Raw genomic sequence first — 25417 nt, forward strand, 5'->3', positions numbered from 1 at the left:
AACCAAGTCCAAGGCTTAGCCAGCCATTAACGTGAATGTAGGGGAACTGCTGGCAGTAATTTTTGTCCTTGTTGGCACTCTGGACACTGCCCTACCAACACGACTATGTCTGTATCAAATCCTGGCTAGCAGTCAAATTCTTGCCAATGTCTTCATTTTGGAAACTGCTGGATAACCCTGGAGGAGTTAAGCCAGTATTTGGCAGCAACCTTCGTGCAGGACAATCATTCTTGCTCCCCATAATAACATGCCATTCTCTACTGTGATCAGGTCTCTCCACGTCCAAAATGACTTCTTTTCTGGTCGTGTTGGCCCTTTGGCTTCCCCCAACACCAGGTGTTTCAGTTTTGCCAGACCTGGATCTTTCTGCATCCAAAGTCTGATATTGTCAGCTGTCGCTTGGGAGAAATGTCTATGGACTGTTTAAGTTCCTCAAGTACTCCTCATTGGTCTTCATGGTTATTAGTACATCTAGATAAAGGGCAACCCGGCGTAGACCTTGTAAAACATTATCCATCAACCATTGCTGCAAGTATGCATGGCTCATGTCCAACTTTGTGAAGGACAGCTCCCCCTGCTGCCAGCTTTGCATATAAATCCTCTATGTAAGGGATTGGTTATTTATCCTGCTGCAAAAGTAGTTTATCATTTGTTTAAAGTCCCCACAATGGTGAACAGATCCGTCAGGTTTCACAATCAGTATGACCAATGCTGCCCAATCTGCAATCTGGACGGATTTGATGATTCCTTTACTTTCCAGCCTTCTGATTTGCCTATAAGGCAAATGGCACTAGGTGGCCCTTGCAGAATCATGGAATTGCTTCCTAGTCAACCTGCAAGGTAGCCTTGGGTCCTTTGATAGTCCCTAGACCTTTTTGAAAAACGTCCACGAATTTAATTAAGACTTCACTCAGGCAGCCATTTTCTAACAATCTCACCCCATCAAGTTTAGGGCTTTTACGACAATCAGTGGTAACTGAATCAGCTGCTTCACATAAGCGACCAGAACCAAAGTTATACCCTTTATCTGTAAGGGTTCCCCGGTATAGATTCTCAGTCTAACCGATATCTTGTGCTAACTTAAGGGTTGGAGTCCTGAGTGAATTTTGTTAAAGACTGGTTCTGTGATCACTGAAATTGTCATGCCAGAACTGACCTCCTTTAGCACCAGAGTGACCATTTAACCAGATGTTTGTTTTGACTGGTTCAGATTTGGATCTTGCTCGGCAATATAACTGTTCCAAACCAGATGTAGGTGGGTTTTTCAGAGTGCGAACTCTCCAGGATACCAGCCTACAAGTTCTCTTACTCAATTTAGGTCTGGTGGGACTCATACTGTCTCGAGTCTGCATACTAGCAGCAACCAAAACCGATTGCCAGCCTGGATCCTGAAGAAAGTTTTAACCAATTGGTCGAAACTTGGCTGTGGCTGACAGAGTCCCTCTGTTCGGAATTTACCATGTGAGGCTTTGCAATTACCTTCACTCAACTGGTGTTCCGCAAGCTGTCAGACTGGCAAGGGTGTCCACTTCCATCAGATAATCCTGTAATTCATGATTCACTTGCTGTACTTTCGAATGATAAAGTCAGTTTTACTGCCTGTTTGAAATCCAGTTGAACTTCAGCTAGTAGGCATTGTTGCATGTTTACATCATTAACCCTACAAATGGTCTCTGAGCATCTCATTAAGGGTCAAATCAAAGTCACATGCCCTTGACAGTCATCTTAACCTGGTCAAAAATCCCGATACGTATTCTCCTGGTTCTAGAGTTGCCAAGTAAAACTGATAGACCCTCAGAATTAGAAGAGGTTTGGGATTGTAATATTCCTTAACTAAATCAGTCACCTCTTAAAAGGCCTCAGGTAAAGTTAGACTCCCAAAACCCAAAAAAAAACTGTCAGGAGAATTTCTTGTTACTTTGGGGTAGGTGCAAAGCAATTTGCCTGAAAAGAAATAACACACTTTCCACATGCTGGGCCCAATCTTTGGAGGCAGAATCGAATGGGTCAAGCCTCCCAAATAATGGTATGATGCTGGAAATGTTTAACCCAACTCAAAGACAAATGTTGCAAGCAGATTTCTACAGGAGCGTGTTTTCCTCTCATCGAAACTAAAATAACTCTACAGGAGTAGATTCTTCTATCATCTTCCAAGTGACTCCTCTGTCATATTCAGGATACCTTTCAGTATTAAAAACTGTGCCACTTATTCTAGACATCCCCCAAAGATGAAACATCCTCACAGAATGTACTCTGACAAATTGCTTCAATATGGTCACCTCTCAATTCTTCCAAACTCAAACAAACATTTACCCAAAATGCAAGGTTTGTAGCTCAGGTTGAGGGTTAGGGTGTAGCTTTGCTCGCTGTGCTGTAGGTTTGATATCCAGATGTTTCATTACCTGGCTAGGTATCATCAGTGATGACCTCCAAGTGAAGTGGTCTTTTTTGGGACCCCAGGAACCCTATCCAGGACAAACATAAATAGAAAGCAGGAGACAACAGCTTCACTTCACTTGGAGGTCACCACTGATTATGTTACCTAGCCAGGTAACGAAACATCTGGATATCAAACCTACAGCTCAGCGAGCAAAGCTATACCCCATTTACCCAAATTGCTCAACATTTCCCTTCTACGATGGCTCCTTCATCCCAAGATACAACTCAGTGAACAAAGTGCATTTATCTTTCCTTAAGTAAGGATACCAATGCCCTGTACAATGCAGTAAGACATTCCAATTCTTATACTCCACTCTCCTTTCAATAAAAAAAAACAACATTTTATCTATCTAATTACTTGCTGATCCTACATACTAACACTGTGTGAATCACGTAAGAACACCTAGAGTCCTCTATATTCTGTGATTTTCTGCAATCTCTCAATTTAAATGATATTCTGCTTTTCTGTTCTTTCTGCCAAAGTGGACAACCTCACATTTTCCTACATCTTCCAACTTTTACACTCTCACTTAACCTACCCATATCTTTTGGCAGACTGAATCCTCCTCAAAGATAATTAGGAAAAAGTAAATTTTATCATCAAGTCTGGCTACAGCATAACTGGATCCTTTGCCCTAGCACTAATATGGATTTTAAACATTTGGGACTCCAGTAATCAACCTGAAAATGACTCATTTTTCCCCAATTCTTTTCTCTCCTGGTTAGTCAATTCTTTTCTCTCCTGGTACGTGATAACAGATTCTTCATAACACCGTGAGCTCGATGTTCCTCAATAACCCTTTATGTGGCTTATCAAAGTTTTTTTGGAAATACTGTACTGATTTCCATTTACTCAGCTGCTTGTCACATCCTTTCTGAACTCTAATAAATTTGTCTCACATTTTCTTTCACAAAATAATGCTGATTCCTAACTGTGTTATGATTTTCTACAAATTCCTATTATATTCTTAAGATTTAGTGATGGGATTGTTGGAATTGTCCTCCATTGGATAATTGAGATTCCATGGAACTGTATGCAGCACTGCATCAATGAATACAGCATGAAATCTGCTCACTTAGCCAAACAATTTCAAGTACTCAAAAAGGATTTCCTTAGTCTCTACAATTTGAGCCATTGATTGAAATCATGTGTCCAGATTAATCAGTAAGGCCTAGATGATGGAAGTGAATGGACCTGGTTCACAAAAATTCAATTTTTGAGTAACCAACTGTAGTCTCACAGGTAGATACTTGTATTCACAACAAATTCAGGAGCAAATTTCTTGATTATTTTAATGCCTCAACTACATGCACGTCTGCTTTCTCGAATTGCATTCAATAGGTGGGATTATGGGAAAAGGCTAGAGCATTTTCAGGTGCAGCCGAACAGTACATTTCACAAACAGTTAACCACTACTAACATTAACAGTAGTAGAAAGACTTTTTGGAGACATTATTTGATAAGATGCACAATATGGTATGGAAATGGATCAACCTACTCTGAATTAACTCATCTTAACCAGGATCATAGCAGACATTACAAAAATTAGCTCAGTAGTTGGTGTACAGAGATTAGGATGGAGTGAGGAGAAAACATGTCAAATAAGCTGGAGCTCATATTCCCACTACTTCTATTCCTATGCAGGAAATTATGTCTCAAAATTAAGTGAAAACATCAAACTCAAGATTTCACTTTACATGAATAGCCTACTCACCGTTTAGTGTCCAAAATGAAACATGTCTAATTGAACAAGATACTCAAAAGGAACTAGTGTTAATGAACTCATATACCAGTATGGGATAACATCTTCAGGAGAAAAAAAACGACAGGTGTTATGGCTTTGTGGCACATGGGCGGTCTTCAACATTTACAGCCCAGTAATTGCAAAAGTTTAACTGCTCTGAAAACTAGAAACTGTAACAGAAGGAGTGAAAACATAAATTCTCTTCGGTATAGGAATTTAGTTCTCACTGCATAATTACTTTGCAGAATTAATCCAATCCATGCAGTCTGCCTCAACAACCAAATCAAAACTAATTTAAAAAATGCTCACTCACCCCCAGCCGACAACCAGTAAATTGTTTCAATTTTACTATTCATCTTTTAAAAAAATAAATAGCTTCTGGCATAATTGAGCATACTATAGAGGACATAAAGCAAGAAAATATTTGTGTCTGAACCCAAGTAGATTTGGGACTAAAGCAGTTGCTATAATCTGCAACAAGATTGCACAAATTTTAGTTTTATTTCCACTTTGCTAACTTATCATAAATCCAAAATCTTCCAAATCAGCATTCCCTGGACATTTATGCAATGCCTTTCAAAGAAACCAGAAACAAATGGGCTCACATTTGAAAGCACTCGTTAAACCACAAACTCATCTGTAAATATGATCATACTCACCGTCCGATCTTCCAAATACATTGTTTTTGATAGGAAGTCAATTCCAATTGTTGCCTGGGAACAAAATACCATAACAAAAAACACATACTTATTATAGGACAAGAGATCACAAGTTCAAAATTCAATGTGCAAGTATAGTTAGGACCTAGGTCTCTGCTCTACCCTCTGCAACTGGAGCATCGACTTGTATTATTAGACTTCTGAATTGACGTCTCAAATTTAAAATCTAACGTTGATCTTCATTCTTGTGCATCTTCTTTGCAGCCATAACTTTGTATTCCTTGCTCCATTCACCCAATGATCTTTGTATGTTATGATCTGCCGGTACTGCACGCAAAATGAAACTTTTCAATGTACTTAAGTTCATGTGACAATAATAAATCAAAATAAAGGAAAAGTTTCCAAAGACACTTCATTTAGAGTCACCTGGCATATTTAAAAAGGGAATTGGATGGCCAACTTGAAAGTCAGCTTGAAAGTAAACAAACATTAATGATATTTGACTCTTCTTACTAGAAAACAAACTACAGGCAAAAAAATTGGGATTGCTTGGGCCGGTTCTTTGGGCACTGAGTAATCTCTGACAGCCAAAAATCATTTTTGTTGTGCATATGATCTCCTTTGGACAAACTGTTTGGCAGTTGCAGTAAATAGACATTGGAGGTATGTAAAAATCAGAAAATCAAAATAGAGAATAGTACAATACTGCCATTTTAAATCATTAACCAGCTTATGCCCTGTACAATCTCAGACAGCTGAATGGACAAATGAAATCACGCAGCTGAATGACCAGTTAGTTAAAAGGATAACCGGCTAATTTTGATGATTAGTTACAAGTCAGCTGCTGGTTGAATTCTTGTGGATGTCACTTTGATTATACAACAATATTTAAAGTCGTGAAACTTTACAGGGAAGAACCAATGGTATGTGCTAGGAAGTTCATTCTGATTTCTTGGTTTCTGCATGAACTAAAGTATTTAAGTGGTATATAGTGAGAGGCATTGCCCTTGGATTGCAGCAGTATTCAGATGAACAGAGGGAAAAGTAGAGCAAGGCAGGCAGCTAGAATGAGGAAGAGAAATGCTCTCAGGAGACAACCTCAACTGCCCAAGGTGCTGATGGATCAACTGCCCATTGCAAGTCTCAGGAAACAACAGTGCGTGAAATATCTGCATTTTAGTAAGAACAGTGTCAACAGGACGAGTTACCTGTTGCAGCCACAATCTAAATCTCAGGGTTGCATTCAAGACAGCTGAGCTGACAACCGTGGCAATGATGTTTTATACAGGTAGCCTCTTCTAGAGTGTAAGAAGAGATATTTGCAACAGCTCAGTTTCTCATCCACTGTGCAAAGAGGTCACAGATGCTCTCTAGGCAATGATAGTTAATACATTTCACTTTATCCTGCCAAAGTGAAACATGTGAAGAGAGCTTGCGTTTTTGTTAGGAATGCACATTCCCCAACAATGTCAATGCCTATGACTGGCCATATGTTACTATGGATGACTTATCAAGTTTGCCTCAGCTTTTCAGTGACCGATTGCTGTAAGACCACAGACCAAAGAATCATGCAGTCCAATGTTATTCTCCTTCCCAGGAGCCCACTTTACCAGCTATTATATTTAACCCAGACAGTAAACTTAAGGGTGGTTGCTGGAAAATGATGGCTATTTGCTGACTACATGAATGACAACCCCAACGCCCAACCCATGCAGGTACATTGTGTGCTATGCTGGTACACAAGCAGATCATTGAAAAATTAAGTGATGCTTCTGCTGCTCTCATCATTAAAATCAGCACAATCTCACTATTATAAAGGGGACTGTCTTTGCCAGCCACCATTAGGTGGGGGTAACCTAGGTTGCTCCTCTCATCCAGGTAAACAACCAGTAACTGCAACGCTAGTTCTATGCTCACCAAACATTCCCAAATCTTACTTTTCCTGTGATTAAACACTATGACATGCACTTTGCCATTAAGCCAAAAATAAATGCCAACTAAAAAATTCAGAAACAAGTTTCAATGCCACTTTTCAAACTAACAGTATACTAAATCCCCATGAGCATTTTTTTGTGTGCTAGTACAGCCATACATTGCGTCATAGCACGTCTGATGGAAAGCTGCTGGCTTTCAGTGCAGATGACCTTGTAAAGTAACCATAAGCACATCTGCATTTAGAAGCTCAGTTGTGGACTACATGGGTGGCTTTGCCTCAGCAATCCTTATAAATCTATTGGACAAGAAGTTGTAGATTGCTGAAAAGACCCTACAAATCCTACTGAATGCTGTAATCCAGTCAGGGTGACCACTGTGCAAGTTTCCACAACAGCACTGCAGAAAGCTCTTTGCCAATTTGGTGCAGTCTTCCTCATGCTCCTTGACATCAACTGCAGGTTTTCCCCCCCACAGGCATCCCAATGCATCAAGCAGTTCTTTATGTGTACCCATTGGTGTTCTTTTGTCGACATCAAAATGCTCAACTATGCCCCCTATAGCAGGGCCCATTTGTGAACGGTCCCTGTGCTAATCCTGCATTAGTTGCAGACCGCTTGTGCCTAGCGTTTCCCCACATGCAGATGCCACCTTTACATTAAACGTAGTGTCAATATCTGAACTGGTGATTCAGACACTACATTTAATTAAACTGCATTTTCATCATCACGGTTTTCTCACTTCCTCCACTAGCCAGCTTGCACTTCAAGTATCTGAAAGGAGGAGAAGGGGCACAAGTGTAGATTGTGGAATGGGCAACAGATTGCAGAAAGAATACCTTGCTGTCTATCAGATAAGTTCATGGGGTGAGGGAGAGGTGGGATAAAACAAAAGAGAAGGGTTGGGCATGAGGATATAATTCCTGCCACGAGCCACGAGAGCGTTGTCTCCCTTATGGGAATTCTAACATTCAAGGCTGTTTGGATTTTTCTGCTTAGAAGTCTTTACCCATAGGAAGCATTTCAGTCTGCGCTGTGCAATCTGATTGGCCGATGTTGCTGCCATGGCTGATTAGCTGGTAGCGTGTACAAGCTTTATGACGTAGGTGAAGACTTGCAGCAGTATTAAATGTGGGAAGGTGCAATGCAGGATTTGAATGCCAGTTGTGAGACAGATAAACAGATATTGTTTTTAGGGAAGTGATATAAACATGAATTTAGCATTGCCTAAAGCTAGTGGTACAATTGATGGGAACATGACACCTGACGAAGTTGAATTCACTGGCCTGAACCACTCAAAATGACTGAATAATTTTCAGCACTGCATCTAAGTCCTTGGCATTGACCCCCAAATTGAATTCTGAACATACCTTCTTTCCATATCCTTCACAAAGATATTCAGTATAGAGTTCAAATAGCTTGGAGACTGCAGCATCAAATATTGTGCCATTCTTCGAGGAATCTGAGGTGGGAGTCAGATTCTGCACAACTGCCAACATATGCTCTAATTGCAATGCTTACAAAGCTTAGCTTTGAGGTTTGCTGGTTACTCAAAATGAGCCTTTTGCTTCTACACCCAGATAATCAATGAACCAACATCATCATTCTGGCAGGACACTGAAAACTTTGAAATAATGAGTCTGCATCTGGTTAATCTGCTACCTGTATCAGAAACTGGCATGGGTTAATCCAGAATTTTGATCTTAGTACCATTTTTGTATGCTGACAAAGTTAGTCCCCTTAAAATTGTTTTATAATAGGAGTGTTGAAGATGCATAATGAAATTATATATGGATTGACAGACCAATAGGTTATTTCTTTACATAGGTGGTTGCTAGGTAATACAGAACTTGATTAATGCTGAGAAAGAGAAACAGCTGAATCGTAGTTCACTGGTTGACAGCTCCTAATAAGCCACCCGCAACTGCTCATTTCCAAAGTCAGATACTGCCAAACATCCAGCAATTCTCCCCAAACTTCCAACCATCTGTGCACAAGTTGCCAACTTGTCCAAGCATCAGTTTACTCAAGCAGGGACTGACTGTGAAACTGTATTACTAATCAATACTTTCTTAGAAACAGAGAAGACTATGACTCAATGTAATCCATTTCAAAGCTCAGGAGACTTTAGGAAAAGGATTAGGCCAACAAGCTTGCTCCCTTTCAGTTTACTGAAGTTCCATTATGCATCTATGATTATAGGTATCAACACATTTCAGAAATGATATGTAAAAAGGCCAGCAGTAAACAAGATGAGTTTTCATGAAGCAAAATAACTAAATCTAAACGCTTCAAGATTAAAGAACATTCCTTATGAATCTAAAACACAAAGTGATTTCAGTCCAGTACTGATTAAGAATATAGATACTGAAAAACAAAAGTCAATTTCAATAGCAAACTTTATTTGAAAACCTATGTCAAACCAAATGGCCATTGCCCAAGAGCGATCATGCAATCAAAAGCCATTAGAGCTACAGGATCAAACATAGATAAATCCATAGACAGTTTCTTGCTTAGTACCTTAAACACCTCCCCTGGACTCAACTAGCTTGTTGAAAATTTTCATGGCTAATCAAGATCATAGGAGCAAACAAACCCATTTATTAACAAAGCTATCTCCAACTCAAAGATATCTGTGCTTCCCAAATTTGGGCCTCTGTTTGCTGATGCTAATTTCATCCTTAGAAACTATGATACCATGCTCAGCCCAAACTCTGAAATTTCCTTCAGAAATTACTTCATTCTCTTTTCTTTACTCTTTAAAATCTCTCTTTTGACAGAGATTTTACTCACTGGTCTCAATATCTCCTTTGACATTTTGGTTTCAGATTTATTTGAAATTGAAATTCAAAGTAATCAAAACTGGAAATGAAAGCTTGTTTCAAAAACTGTAACCGCGAAATCGTGATAGTTTGATTTTCCTAAAAAAACCTGTGGTTAGCACTGCTGCCTCACAGCGCCAGAGATCCGGGTTCAATTCCTGCCTCAGGCAACTATGTGTGGAGTTTGCACATTCTCCCCGTTTATGCATGGATTTCCTCCAGGTGCTCCGGTTTCCTCCCACAGTCCAAAGATTTGCAGGTTAGGTGAATTGACCATGCTAAATTGCCCGTAGTGTTAGGTGAAGGAGTAAATGTAGGGGAATGGGTCTGGGTGTGTTGCTCTTCGGCGGGTCGATGTGGGTTAGTTGGGCTGAAGGGCCTGTTCCACACTAGGTAATCTAATCTAAATCTTCTTTAGGGAAAGAAACCTGCTATTCTTACCTGATCTGGCCTGTATTTGACTTCAGATCCACATTGTGGTGGACTGTTAAATACCTTCTGAAAACGCATCAACTACTCAGTTCAAGAGCAATTAGGGGCATGCAATGAATACTTGCCCTGTCAGTGAAAACCACAGCTCACAGAAGAGTGGAAAAAAACACTCATAGTAACATAGTCTCCAGCCTATTCATAAAATATCTGCACTTTGATATATCCCTTCCTTAGTCTGTGTAAGGAATAATAAATATTCAGCATAGCGCAACAGGAATTGTACCTTTATTTAGGTATAATAACAAGCATAAAGATCTTATGGTGGCCCAAGTTCACATCCCACCAACCCTAGTAGTGTTTTATAACATATCCAAACAGGCTAATTAAAGATAACTATATCTATAAGCAAAAGGAATCTCAGTAAAATCAGATCAAATGATTGAAGCTGGGGTCTGTTAGGCTCCAAGTGAGATGTTCCCTCTTACAATGCCTTGTATATGGCTATTTTTAATAAAACTTTTTGTTGTTTGTTTACAAGACCTGATGTCTCATTAACACACGAAGCACACATGAAAGGAGCACACAAAGCATGAAGCTCAGCCATTCATATTTTAAAAAGAGATACTTGTCGAATGTGTCACTCACCTGGTAGGTGTTGTCAAAACTGTCATACATGAACCTAGTTATCAGTGATGTTTTTCCAACTGCAACAGAAAGAACAATTCACAAATTAGTAAATATATTTTACAGCTCAAAAGGTAGGTAATTCATAAAAAAACAAAAACCATACATTACAAGGAAACAAAAAAGGTAATAGATCTGCCAGGAAACTAATACAGAAGATAATAGATAACTTCAGTTGCAATGCAAATACTTTTCTCTTATGGCATGGAGAAATAAAAGTTTGCATAGGGCTACTGAAAGTTGCCTTAGACATATGAACTCCATATGCCATGGCATTAAATGTGGAAAGAGGCTCTTCAGCCAATAATATTCACACTGGTCATCAAGTACTTATCTACTGTAGTCACATTTTCAAGCACTTAGCTTGCACGGAATAGTATTTCACCTGATAATCTAAATGCTTCACAAATGTTGTGATGATTCCTGCCTTTACTGCTTTTTCAAGTGGTGAGTTCCAGATATCCATCACTCCCTGGGCAAAAGTTCTTCCTCAAGTCCCCTCTAAAATCTTCTGCCCTTTACCTTAAAGTTATGACTTCTGGTTATTGAATCCTGTCCTAAGGGGATAAGGTTCTTCCTATTCACATTATGTTTCTCTTAATTTTCTACATCTCATCAGGTCCATTCCCACTCAGCTTTCCCTACAATAAAGAAAATATCTAGTTTCTTTCATAGCTAGCCCACCTGGTGAATCTCCCTTGCACCCTTCTCCAGAGTTAATACATCCCTCCTGTAGTGTGGCAATTAGAATCGCACTGTACTACAACTGAAGCCTGTCTTACCCAGCTCCATCATTACCTATCTGCTCTCGCAATCACTGTTTTGACTAAGAGATGCCATATCCCTTATGCTTTCAATCACCTATCCACTTGTCCTACTGCCTTCAACGATCTATAGACATGTGCATAGATCCTCTGTATTTCCCAGGGTCTAACAATTCATCCCTCACCTAGTCTTCCTAAAAATGTATTAGCTCACATTTTAAATTCAATTTCCCAAGTACTACCCATCTGATCAGCCTATAACATCCTGCAGTATTTTTTCAGATTAGATTCCCTACGATGCAGAAGCAGGCCCTTCAGCCCAACCAGTCCACACCGACCCTCCGAACAGTAACCCACCCAGACCCATTTCCCTCTGACCAATGCACCTAATACTATGGGCAATTTAGCATGGCCAAGTCACCTGATCTGCACATCTTTGGACTGTGGGAGGAAACCGGAGCACCCGGAGGAAATCCACACAGACATGGGGAGAACATGCAAAGTCAGTCACCCGAGGCTGGAATTGAACCTGGGACCCTGGTGCTGAGGCCACAGTGCTAACCACTGAGCCAGTATATGCCTTTCCTCCTCACTATGACACAAATTCATGTCATTTGTGAACTTACTGATCAAAATTGACATTAATGTCTAGATCATTAATGTACACTACAAACAGCAAGGGATTCAACACTGCACTTTATAGTGTGTCACTGAACAGGGCATTATACAATAGACATTACATTAGTATGCTCAACAAACAGCTGTAAGGGAATTATTAATTAGTTTACACAGTTTGATGTAAAACCAACTACTAATTTGTTTTTTGAAATACTGTTTACTTTTACCCTTTGTCTGGTCAGAAAGTGTGAACCTTAAACTTTTACAACTGCAAAATAGTTACAAGCATACAGCAATTACCAGGTCTTCGTGCAATGCTTCTCTCTTTCTGTTAAAAACACAATTCTTTAAGTATGCCTTTTCCGAATAAGATTACCTTATTCCTTGTCCAAGACAGCAACTAGCCTAAGCTGAATTCCTGATAAAGGGCTTTTGCCTGAAACGTTAATTTTTCTGCTCCTCGGATGCTGCCTGACCTGCTGTGCTTTTCCAGCACCACTCTAATCTAGACTCTGGTTTCCAGCATCTGCAGTCCTCACTTTTGCTAAGCTGAATTCAAACTGAGGCCCCAATATGAAAGAGGATTCCAATGATTTTCAACCTTGGGTTTATACAGTATTCAGAAACAATTTGCATCCTCAAAAATGAAAAACAATATTCTACATTTTCTGAAGGAACAGTCCGATACAGGCATTTTTATGAAGTGATAGAAGCAAAATAAAAAGGAAAAGAAAAAACACCAACCTGCATATGTGTTCTAAAACAAAATGATTAAAACTCTTCAAGGTAAGATTGATATAAATTGCTCCTTTAGATAATTAGAGAAGTCAGAGTCCCAATGAAATTCACTACAGGAACAGGTTGAATCTTTGGCAAACAGTAGAGACAGACAACACTGTCAGTCCACGAGGCGGTCAGGTCTGCCAATCAAAAGTTGGCGGTGGAGGCAGAGCCGAGGAGTCAGACATACACAGAGCCGTGGTAATAGGGGACTCCATAGTGAGGAACTGAACAGGGTTTTTGTGGCAACAGGTGGGATTTGAGGATGGTGTGTTGCGTTCCTGGTGCCAGGATTAAGGACATCACAGACAGAGTGCAGGAAATTTTCAAGGGCAAAGGTGAAGAGCCAGAGGTGGTGGTACATGTCAGCACAAATGATGTCGGGAAGAAGAGGAGGGACGTTCTACAGTGGGACTTTGGAGAACTCGGAAGAAAGCTGAAAAGCAAGGACGTCCAGGGTGGTTATCTCCGGTTTGCTTCCAGTTCCTCGGGCTGGAGAGGCCAGGAACAGGGAGAAAATGGATTTGAACGTGTGGCTGGGGAACTGGTGCAGGAACAAGGATTTAAATTCTTGGATCACTGGGGTATGTTTTACGGTAAGGATAAATTATACAAGAGGAAAGGGTTGCATCTTAATAGGTGGGGGACCAGCATTCTGGCAGGCAGGTTTGCTACTGCAACACAGCTGCGTTTAAACTAAATAGCAGGGGTGGGGGAGGGGACAAACTGGAAGTTTAAGGAAATTGAAGGGAAAGTTAGAACAAGAGAAGTCAAGAAAGACAACGGTATCAATGGAGCAGAAAACTCAAAAAGGGATCATGCTGTAAAGTGGAGTGAAATATTGATTGATAGGAAGGAAGGGCGAGGGCAGTAACAAATTAAAAATATTATATATGAATGCACGAAGCATTAGAAATAAGATGGATGAGCTTGAGGCTCATTTGGAAATTGGCAGTTATGATGTTGTGGGGATAACGGAGACGTAGCTTCAAGTGGACAGGGCCTGGGAAATGAATATTCAAGACTATACATGCTATCGTAAGGACAGACTGACGGGCAGATGGGGTAGGGTGGCTCTGTTGGTAAGGAATGATATTCAGTCCCTTGCACGGGAGGACCTAGAATCAGGGGATGTACAGTCAGTATGGATAGAGCTGAGAAATTCTAAGGGTAGAAAGACCCCCTTGGGAGTTATCTACAGGCCCCCAAACAGTAGTCTGGATGTAGGGTGTAAGTTGAATAAGGAGCTGAAATTGGCCTGTCGCAAAGATATTACTACAGTTGTTATGGGGGATTTCAACATGCAGGTAGACTGGGAGAATCAGGATGGTACTGGACCCCAAGAAAGGGAGTTTGTGGACTGCCTCCGAGATGGATTCTTAGAATAGCTGGTGCTGGAGCCTACCAGGGAGAAGGCAATTCTGGATCTGGTGTTGTGCAACGAACCGGATTTGATCAGGGACCTCGAAGTGAAGGAGCCATTAGGAGGTAGTGACCATAATACAATAAGCTTTAATCTGCAATTTGAAAGGAAGAGGGTACAATCGGAAGTGACAATATTTCAGTTGAATAAAAGGGAACTATGGAGCTATGAGGGATGAGCTGGCCAAAGTTGAATGGTGCAATACCCTAGCAGGGATGGCAGTGAAGCAACAATGGCAGGTATTTCTGGGTATAATGCAGGATCAGTTCATTCCAAAAAGGAAGAAAGATCCTATGAGGCGGCGGGGTGGCCATGGCTGACGAGGGAAATTAAGAAACATATAAAGTCAAAAGAGAAAAAGTATAACATAGCAAAGATGATTGGGAAAATGGAGGACTGGGAAGCTTTTAAAGAACAGAGGATAACGAAGAAGGAAATACGCAGAGAGAAAATGAGGTACGAAGGTAAACTGGTCAAAAATATAAAAGGAGGATAGTAAAAGTTTTTTAGGTATGTGAGAGGAAAAAAATGGTTAAGACTAAAATTGGGCCCTTGAAGGCAGAAACGGGTGAATATATTACGGGGAACAAAGAAATGGCAGAAGAATTGAATTGGTACTTCAGATCTGTGTTCACTGGGGAAGACACAAACAATCTCCCAGAGGTAATAGTGGCTGAAGGACCTGAACTGAAGGGAATTTATATTTGCAAGGGAATGGCGTTGGAGACACTTAGGTGTGAAGGCTGATAAGCCCCCGGGACCTGATGGTCTACATCCCAGGGTGCTAAAGGAGGTGGCTCTAGAAATTGTGGATACATTGGTGATCATTTTCCAATGTTCTATAGATTCAGGATCAGTTCCTGCAGATTGGAGGGTGGCTAATGTTGTCCCACTCTAAGAAAAGAGTGAGAGAGAAAGCAGGGAATTACAGACCAGTTAGTCTGGCCTCAGTGGTGGGAAAGATGCTAGAGTCAATTATAAAAGGATGAAATTACAACACATCTGGATAGCAGTAACAGGATAGGTCAGAGTCAGCATGGATTTATGAAGGGGGAATCATGCTTGACTAATCTTCTGGAATTTTGAGGATGTAACTTTGAAGATGGACAAGGGAGATCCAGTGGATGTAGTGTACCTGGACTTTCAGAAAGCCTTTGATAAAGTCCCACATAGGAGGTTAGTGAGCAAAGTTAGGGTGCATGGTATTGGGGGCAGAATACTGACTTGGACTGAAAATTGGTTGGCTGACAGGAAACAAACAGTAGTGATAAATGGCTCCCTTTTAAAATACCAGTGGGGTACTGCAGGGATCAGTGCTGGGACCGCAGCTTTTTACAAGATACATCAATGATATAGATGATGGCATTAAAAGTAATATTAGCAAATTTGCTGATGATACAAAGCTGGATGGCAGGGTGAAATGGGAGGAGGGTGTTAGGAGATTACAGGGTGACCTGGACAGGCTAGGTGAGTGGACAGATGCATGGCATTTGCAGTTTAATGCGGATAAATGAGTGGTTATCCACTTTGGTGGCAAGAACAGGAAGGCAGATGACTACCTAAATGGAGTCAAGTTAGGTAAAGGGGCAGTACAACGAGATCTAGATGTTCTTGTACACCAGTCAATGAAAGCAAGCATGCAGGTACAGTGAAGAAAGCTAATAGCATGCTGGCCTTCATAACAAGAGGAATTGAGTATAGAAGCAAAGAGGTTCTTCTGTAGCTGTACAGGGCCCTGGTGAGACCGCACCTGGAATACTGTGCGCAGTTTTGGTCTCCAAATTGGAGGGAAGACTTCTGGCTATTGAGGGAGTGCAGCGTAGATTCACGAGGTCAATTCCTGGAATGGCAGGACTATCTTACGTTGAAAGATTAGAGCGACTGGGCTTGTATACACTTGAGTTTAGAAGGCTGAGGGGGATCTGATTGAGACGTACAAGATTATTAAAAGGATTGGACACTCTGGAAGCAGGAAGCATGCTTCTGCTGATGGGCGAGTCCCGAACCAGAGGACACAGTTTAAAATTAAGGAGATTGAGGATGATCAGCCATGATCATAATGAATGGTGGTGCAGGCTCAAAGGGCAGAATGGCCTACTCCTGCACCTGTTGTCTATTGGTGCGCAGCATGTTGACAAATAATCAGCCATGAAAGAAACTGCTACCGTCACAGTATTTAGAAAATCTGGAATGGGGGTCAAATTACTGAAAAGGGAAGTTCATTCACGAAAAATTTCTCTCTGCATGCCATCACTAAATACATTTCAGTAAAGTTAACAATGAAAGAAGGATTTCATACATTGACTAATTGAAAAATGGGGGGAAAAAAAGTTTGGACTTTATTACTAGGGTTAAGTAGCAGTCATGGCAGAAAAGAATAATATGTAATTATTATTATTCAATAATTACACAAGATTAAACTTTTCCCCATAATAACTTAATCTACTAAATTAGTCTACTAACAATATTGAGGGTAATTAGATTAGATTACTTACAGTGTGGAAACAGGCCCTTCGGCCCAACAAGTCCACACCGACGCGCACCCACCCAGACCCATTCCTCTACACCTAACACTACGGACAATTTAGCATGGCCAATTCACTTAACCTTGCACATTTTTTTGGGACTGTGGGAGGAAACCAGAGCACCCGGAGGAAACCCACGCAGACACTGGGAGAATGTGCAAACTTCACACGATCAATCGCCTGAGGCGGGAATCGAACCCGGGTCTCTGGCGCTGTGAGGCAGCAGTGCTAACCACTGTGCCACCATAATGCTCAGTTATTTAGAAAATGTTCAGAAACACAATTATTGATCAACTCAAGATATTCTATTTAAGTCAATAACCAATGAACAGGAAATTAGCAGTAGGCACAATAAGCTCTAACTACCCTAGACGAACTGACTAGTAGATCAGAATTTAATCTCAAGTTATTTTAATGGCCACATAAACTACTAAAATATGTTCCTGCATGCAGCAAGACATTTTCTCAAATACTTCAAAATCCAATTAGCCAAGAACCATTCTGTGAATCCATAAATTAAAACAATTGGTAAGGGCTTGAATACAGAGAGAAAACAAAATTTAAAGGCATTTAAAAAGCAAATAGGCTAACTGGTTAACTGCCAAAAGAACCAGAAAGGATTTTATTCAAAATGGCCAGATGAATATCAAATAAAATTTAATGCAGAAAAAAAAATGGGATTATATATTTAGGGAAGAAGAAATAAAGTTGAGAAAATAAGAATCAAAGATGAAAAAAAAGGGAGCATGCGTGGAGAATTCAAATTCACAATTCCTGAACTTGATGAAACTATTTAAAAAGTGCATTGGATTCTGTTGCCTTAATAAATAACATTTATTAAATAACATTTTTCTTAATAAATTCAAGAAACATTAAATTTGTCAAACATATGAAAAGCACAGACAAAAAGATTCAGAGAAGACTGGATACATATACAGTATTTCAACCATCATGCAACTGATGGCGTAGTGCAGATGTGAGAAAGTCTTACGTCAAACAAAATACCCTTAATAGATTAATTTATGAAGGTATAGAAAAAGTACCTGGTTAAAGTACTAAATACACAAAAAATAATGCTAGCCTTTTCAGGAGCATACTAAAAGTCAGTCTTGGATTTCTTCCTGCAGTCTGTTGCATTTTTAATTCTTCAGTGCAGAGACAATACAGTACTGATACATATCAGTTGCAACATTTAACTAAGGAATCAGGCAATGTGGCATGACACTGATTATAAATTTGGCACACACATAGGACCATTACAGTCAGAGCCATCCAAACACCACAGTATATGGAACTTAGAAAAAAATGGAGTTACAAGGAGACAAAGACAACCTTGGAGAGCTGGTTGAAGAAAGTTGAATGGGAAGATCTACACAACCTGCCTGCAGGGCTAAAATTCTAAAGGAGTAAACACAGATTTACAATGAATAAGAGAAAATGATCTGTTCACAAGATACCTCTGCAGTCCAGGTCAGAGAAAGCCCTATGTTCTGAAGCCAGCCAGACAGCAGGTTATCTTATCCTTGGTATTGTGCAATGACACAGGATTAATTAATGATTACATAATGAAGCAGCAATGCTTACATGATCAAATTTTACATTCAATTTGAGAAAGAGGAATGGATAGAGACTTCTTTAAAATAATTACAAAAGGACAACGATGACAGCATGAATGCAGAGCTAGTTAAAGTGAATTTGCAATTTAGGCTAATGGTTAGGTCAATGGATGGATGTGGATGTAAGTTTGCTCGCTGAGCTGGAAGGTTCATTTTCAGACATTTCGTCACCATACTAGGTAACTTCATCGGCGAGTCTCTGGTGAAGCACTGGTGTTAGTGACCGGCTTTCTATTTGTGCGTTTAGGTTTCCTTGAGTTGATGTCATTTCCTGTGGCACTGTCATTTCCTATTCTTTTTCTCAGATGGGTCAATAGAAATGCAATGTCAGACATTTAAGGGGATATTTCAGATTTACACCAAAAAGATACATTTCAACAAGAAAAAGTTCAAGAATGGAACCACCATTGTGATTAACAAGAAAAGGTGAAGATAATAAAAGCACGTGAATGTGCAAAGACAAGTGTCAAGTCAGAAGACTGGACAGAAAATCAAAAAACAGCTAAGAATGACTAACAAGATTGGAAAATTTACAGTGAAAGAAAGCTTACCAGAAATTTAAAACAGACAGTAAGAGACTATCAGTAAAAGAGTTAATAAAGTGAGCATTGATCCTAATCGGAAGGGTTTCTGGGGATTTTAATAATGGAAAATAAGGAGATACGGCATTGTAATTGTATAGGCATTTGGCATCAGTTATCAATATAGAGACTTTAACTAATATGCCTAAAGCAACAAGAAATCAGGAAATAGGAAGGAGTAAAATTTATAATCACCAGAGAAGTGGTACTGAGTAAATTATTGGAGCTGCAGGCTGAAAAGTCCTGGGTCCTGATATTCATCCCGGATCTGAAAAGAATTGGCTAGTAAAATAATTGATGCATTGGCTTTAACTGTATAAAAGTCCATTGATTTGGGGAAGGTTCCATTTGATTAGAAGATGGAAAATGTAACTATTCAAAAAAAAAGATAGAAAGCAAGAAACGAGAAGCCAGTTAATTCAATATCGGTCATAGGTAAATTGCGAAAAACTATTAAGAAAATCATAGCATGGCACTTAAAGTAGTTATAGAGGCATACAGCAAAGAAAAAGGCCAATCGCCCAACTCATGGATGTGAACTAAGTTTCCTAAATTGAACTAGCCCTGTTTGCATGTATTTGGCCCATACTCCTCCAAACCTTTTCCACTCACGTACTTGTGAAAATATCTTTTAAATGGTGTAATTGAATCCATCTCTACTACTTCCTCTGGCAACTCGTTCCATAAGCGCATCACCATGTGTGTGGAAGTTGTCGTCCCTTAGGTCCCTTTTAAATCTTTCCCTTCTCACTTTAAATCTATGCCCTCTAGTTTTATATTCCCCTACCCTGGCAAAAAGACCTTGGTTATTCACACATTATGCTCCTCATGATTTTATGAACTTCTTAAAAAGGTCACCCCTCAACCTCCCATGCTCCTAAGAGAAAGGTCCGAACCTATCCAGCATCTCCTTACAACTCAAGCCTTCCAATCGCAGTGACACCCTTGCAAGTCTTTTCTGCACCTTTTCCAGTTTAATAACATCTTTCTCAGTGTTCAAGTTGATTTGCTTGATTATTTGGTTTCATGAAAGGAAAAATAACATTTAATTAATTTACTGGGGTTCTTTGAGAAACGTGGGCCATGGATGAAGGTGAACTAGTGAATGTATTGTACTTGCATTACAAGGCAGCATTTGATAATGTGCCACAAAGGTTATTGAAGAGTATCAAACTTGGAGGTATGAGGCAGCATACCAGCAATTATAGCCTGCCAGTCGTCTAACAGGAAATATGCTGACAGGATCTTGTTCAGTTTGACAAGATGTGGTGTGAGGATCAAGGATCAGTGTGAGGATCTCAACTGTTTACAATTTATATAAATGACTTAAGTGAAGAGATGGCTGCCAAATTTGCTGATCACACAAAGATAGGCAAGATAATTAAGTTGTGAAGTGGACATAAGGTGGCCACAAAAAATTATAGGTAGTTAAGTGAGTGCACAAAGATCTGACAAATACAATATATTGTGGGAAAATGTGCAACTGTCAATTTTGGAAGGAAGATTAAAAATAAGCATAATATCAAAACAAGAGATTACGAAGCTTTGAAAAGGTAGAGATCTCGATACCCTTGTGTACAAATCACAAAAGGCCTGTATGCAGGTACAGCAAGTTATGAGAAAGCTAATTAAATATCATTTGCAAGGGGAAATGAATATAGAACTAGGGAAATTATGCCTTTATACGAGGCACTGGCAAGACCACATCCATAATATGTGGTACTATATTGGTCACTGTGTTTATGAATTTAAATCCACTAGAAGGAGGACAAAGATCTTCAGACCAATAGCTGAAATTGGTTGGTTTTCCAATGAAAAAAGGCTGGTCAGACTCAGCTTGTATCCGGTTTAGAAGAGAAAGTGGCAAATGAACTGAAGATCCTGAAGACTCTTCCCATGGTGGACAAATTTTAAACTATGGGTCACTCTTTAAAAAATAAGGGTTTACCCAATGAAATGAAATGCAGCCTCTATTATCCCCCATGATTACAGGAGGTGAGATTCTTTGTAATTCTTTCCCTGAGGAGGGTCTTAGAGCAGAATGTCCCAGCCCCTGAACAATGTATGGCCTATTTGCATGTATTAACTCATTGTTACCTATTCTCACCTATTTCAAACGCAGTGTGTTATTTGCCCACAGAGGAAATATATTAGACAATGTTAACACCCATCATGATAGTCAAAGCAGGTACCTGGTGACTCCATCTCACCACTTACACCTCTTTTTGGGGTGGGGTGGGCAGGGGTTCCATCTTGGGCAACAGTGCCACATCTCAGGGTGCATTCTATGGGTAATTACCTAACTACCTGCATCACCCCACAGTCCCTCTTCTCCATTAAAGTTGGCATTGGATATGCACCAGCCAAACAATGTCACAGCAGATCTCCAACTCACTTAAAATATAGGTAACCACTTTAACATTGCATTTCAAATGTAGCAACAGCCATATGAACATGTGGCTATACAGTACAGTGCTGTGCTAAATCAATATCAAACTTAAGAGTGTGCCAGCAGCTTACGAAGCAAACAACGTACTGCAACCAAATGTCACGTAAGAAAGTAGTTCTCAGCCCAATCAAAGAAGACTGCCACAGAAGAGATAAGCTTGACTTGACTGTGAGTGGATATCCTTCAAGATGCAAGGACAATATCAGGCATTCGCATAGACCAGGTTAAAGATATCTATACTTTTTTTTCTTATTAATCAATTTTTCTAACCAACCTGTTCATAGATATAATCACATACCTCTCTGGATCAGGCAGGACTTAAATTCAGACCTCTCAGTTCAGGTGTAGGGACACTACCACTGCCAGAGGGGCCCCTAAAGACATCTGTAATCATAGAATCTGGATCGAAACACATGGAATGACCAACTGTGTGGATACAAATGTTGGGCACAAGCAATCTCAAACATGTCACTGGTCATTATAAATTGGCTATCATCTTTGTGAAGCAGTCATAATCACAGGAGACATTAAATGTAACAACTGTGGGCCATAATTCTCAAAGACAATTCAAGGTGCCTCATGCTGCACAAGGGCATGAAGTGAAGTGAACCTTGTACAGTAAGTTATTGCCAACATGCTCTTATATGCAATGCAGCTTTCCTTTGCTGATTGAGGAGAGTAGGGTGGACTTGGGTTACAAGGTTTCGGAGATTCTACTGTATTTACGTAGCATATATCAAACTTAAGGCTAACTGTGTCAAAAAAAAAAAGATCCATGTAGATGCATTCTATGGCTCTTCTTATTGGAGGCTATGCCCAACTGGGGATATGTGGGGACTTTGAATTGTTGCTTTTTTGTGATGTGAATGCTGACTGATCACATTGCTAAGGACCTATTCAGATATTCCCCACGAAAGTTAAATGGTTCCATAACCCCTTCTGTATCTGGAACCATTGGTTATCATCACTGTGGTCACAGTCTAAAGAAAGAGTAGAGAAATTGAGGAACAACTGCATCAGAAAGCCCAGGACCAGCAATCTCCGGTAGTTACCAAACATTGTCAAGGTGAAGTCACCAGTAAAGGTCCCCATCAGGGTGTGGAGGTGGTACAAGCTCAGAATCTACATCCTCAATGTCACTTCCTCTGGATGAGCAAGGTGCATTGCTGCCACAGACAGAATACACCAGGACAATCACATAACCGTGCCACCTGCTGAAGTGGATTGGTTATATGAAAGGTTGCATATCCACCCTATCCCAGCGGCCAAGGTAATAATGGAGGTCATTTTTTGTGCAGCTGACTACTTTCAAGGATCCATTTGAAACCTGTATGGGATCTCAATCCTCAACTCACGAATACATCAAGCGTGTGGAGATGCTGGAGTTGGAGTGGGGTGGACAAGGTCAAAAGTCAAATGACACTACGTTATAGTCCAACAGGTTTATATGAAATTGCAAGCTTTTAGAGCTCAACTCCTTCTTGAACTCTGAAAGCTTGCAGTTTCAAATAAGCCCGTTGGGACTATAACCTGGTGTAATTTGATTTATACCAGGGATGTTAAGAATGCCAGCTGAGACACTTAGTTTTCCCATGGTAGGGTCAGTACTATTGCCTAGTTAGTAGGCTTTGCCAATATAGCTGGCTTAGCACAGATGCAGAGCACAAGAGATACTGTATGTACACATGTTGCTTCTAGCATTGTAATTGTACACTGTGATGATTACTAGTACCGCATCTTAAAAGTCTACATCTACCATCGGAGCTGCTATGGCACCTACATCCTTGAACACCATTGTCCTGCTTTAAGTATCGATGGTTACTACCATCTGAGCTATTCTCTGTAATGATTGACAATTCCATTATGTAAGTGCCAGACAGGCACAGTGTAGGTACAATTCTTTAACCAGGGTCACTCTGGAGCAGACAACAACTCTGCAGAGAGAAAGTTCTGATGCTTGAATCATTGTGGGTGGGGCATTGCAAAACAGTGCAGAATGCACAACATTATCCTTGCCTGGTACGTTCTGCACAATGTAAACAGGCAAAGAGGGGATGTGATTAGTGATAAAAAATTGGCAGAGTAGCAACATTCTTCTGGGGAGGAAGAGGATAACCCCGATAAGAGAGGTGCAGTATCAGACAAGCCAGACAGGACTTCATAGCATCCTGACACTGTGGAAACAGGTCATTGGGCCCAAGTCTACACAGATGCTTCAAACAGAAATCCACCCAGACCCGTTCCCCTACCCTATTACTCTACATTTCCCATGAAGAATGCACCCGATGTATACATTCCCGAATACTATGGGCAATTTAGCATGACCAATTCACTAACCTGAACATCTTTGGACTGTGGGAGGAAACCAGAGCACCCAGAGGAAACCCACGCAGACAGGTGCCAGAGGCAGGAATCAAACCCAGGTCCCTGGTGCTGAGAGACAGCAGTGCTAACTACTGAGCCACCGTGCTGCTTCTTAAATTGATACCCACTTTCAGCCAATCTGATGGAATGAACTGTATCATACTTATTGCAAATTTATTATTTAAAAGGTAAACAGCCTTTTTTTTCCCCACACACTTGCTTTTGCTTCATAAATGTTTTCCTATGTGGGTGACATTTTGAACAATGACAAAAAGTCACATTCACATAATATTGTAATACTAAGGTGTTAAGCATGGCTCACCTTTGTAGATTCATTGTCAGAGCTGTGGTTGCAGTAATAGTCAATTAGATAATTAAAGTAGCAAGCAAGTTATAAATGTGAGCTTCTATTTCAAATGAAATGTCACCCATGCCCCCTCAGAAGCTGTAAGTTTTTGTTTTTCTCTATGTACTGCGAATGGTTATTCTTGACTGGTAAGTGAATGATCTGGTGCACAGCTGGGCTTTAAATATGGCAGCAGGTGGCAGAAATCCAAGAAGGGTTCCACTTGTAGCAAGACAGCTCAAGTGTGGAGTAGTAATGACACAGTGCATATGTAATGAGGCCAACTGAGAATTACATGAGACCGCTTATTAGAGGTCTCAAAGAAATCCTTTGAGTGGGAATGTGGATTTAAAACTATGACAATTCTTTGTGAAAAACATATGTCTCTCCCAATAGATAAAAAGGACATTGACATGAAATGGATGCACAATCCTCCTTTGAGACCTTCCAGAAAGCCAACTACAAAACTTTAGCTCAGTCAACAGTGATAGATTTGCCACTATCGGCTAGTTTAAACAAAGGTCAGGTCAGCAAGTTCTAAAAAAAGTATTTCTGAAGTTCTGCAAAAGCATACTAATCTGCAAATTAACAATACAAAAATTCAAGAACAGGATTTATTTTCTAGAACATGTGCTAAAATGTAGTGGACAACCATGAACTAACATCACAGATCCATCGATACTCAATGCCGAAGAACAACAGTTCATACCAAAAGATATAGAAAGGGGGATTAATAACCCCAATCCAGAACAGCAGCATAAATTTGGGAAAGCTGCAAAAAGCATACTGCCCGGTCAAGAGATGATAGCAGCAAATTTGATTAATTAGTAAAGCAAATAACTACAGATTCTGGAATTCTGAAATAAAAACAAATTGCTGGAGAAACTCAGCAGGTCTGAGAGAAACAGTTAATATGTCGAGTCATAGAGATGTACAGCATGAAAACAGACCCTTTGGTCCAACTCGTCCATGCCGACCAGACTTCCCAACCAAATCTAGTCCTACTTGCCAGAACCTGGCACATATCCCTCCAAACCCTTCCTATTCATATACTCATCCAGATGCCTTTTCACCTCCACTATTCCCACTGACAGCTCATTCCATATATGTACCACCCTCTGCGTGAAAAAGTTGCCTCTTAGGTCCCTTTTTATATCTTTCCCCTCTCACAAGAAACCTATGCCCTCTAGTTCTGGACTCCACCCCACCCCAGGGAAAAAACTGTCTATCCTTTCCATG

The 25417-nt window shown here is 40.2% G+C and overlaps 1 protein-coding gene across 2 annotated transcripts in view; it reads right to left on the reverse strand.

Annotated features, from left to right (window-relative positions):
• Positions 1-25417, reverse strand: part of rab41 (RAB41, member RAS oncogene family) — a 62116-nt gene that overhangs the window by 34979 nt on the left and 1720 nt on the right. For both annotated transcript variants that reach the window (XM_072595192.1, XM_072595193.1), the window contains exons 2-3: positions 10674-10732; positions 4844-4897 (exon numbers count right to left, since the gene is read on the reverse strand). In XM_072595192.1, coding sequence (XP_072451293.1) covers positions 4844-4897; positions 10674-10732 — 113 coding nt within the window. The remainder of the gene's footprint in view (positions 1-4843; positions 4898-10673; positions 10733-25417) is intronic.

This window comes from Chiloscyllium punctatum, chromosome 25 (genome assembly GCF_047496795.1).
Source record: "Chiloscyllium punctatum isolate Juve2018m chromosome 25, sChiPun1.3, whole genome shotgun sequence".
Classification (NCBI taxonomy): Eukaryota; Metazoa; Chordata; class Chondrichthyes; order Orectolobiformes; family Hemiscylliidae; genus Chiloscyllium; species Chiloscyllium punctatum.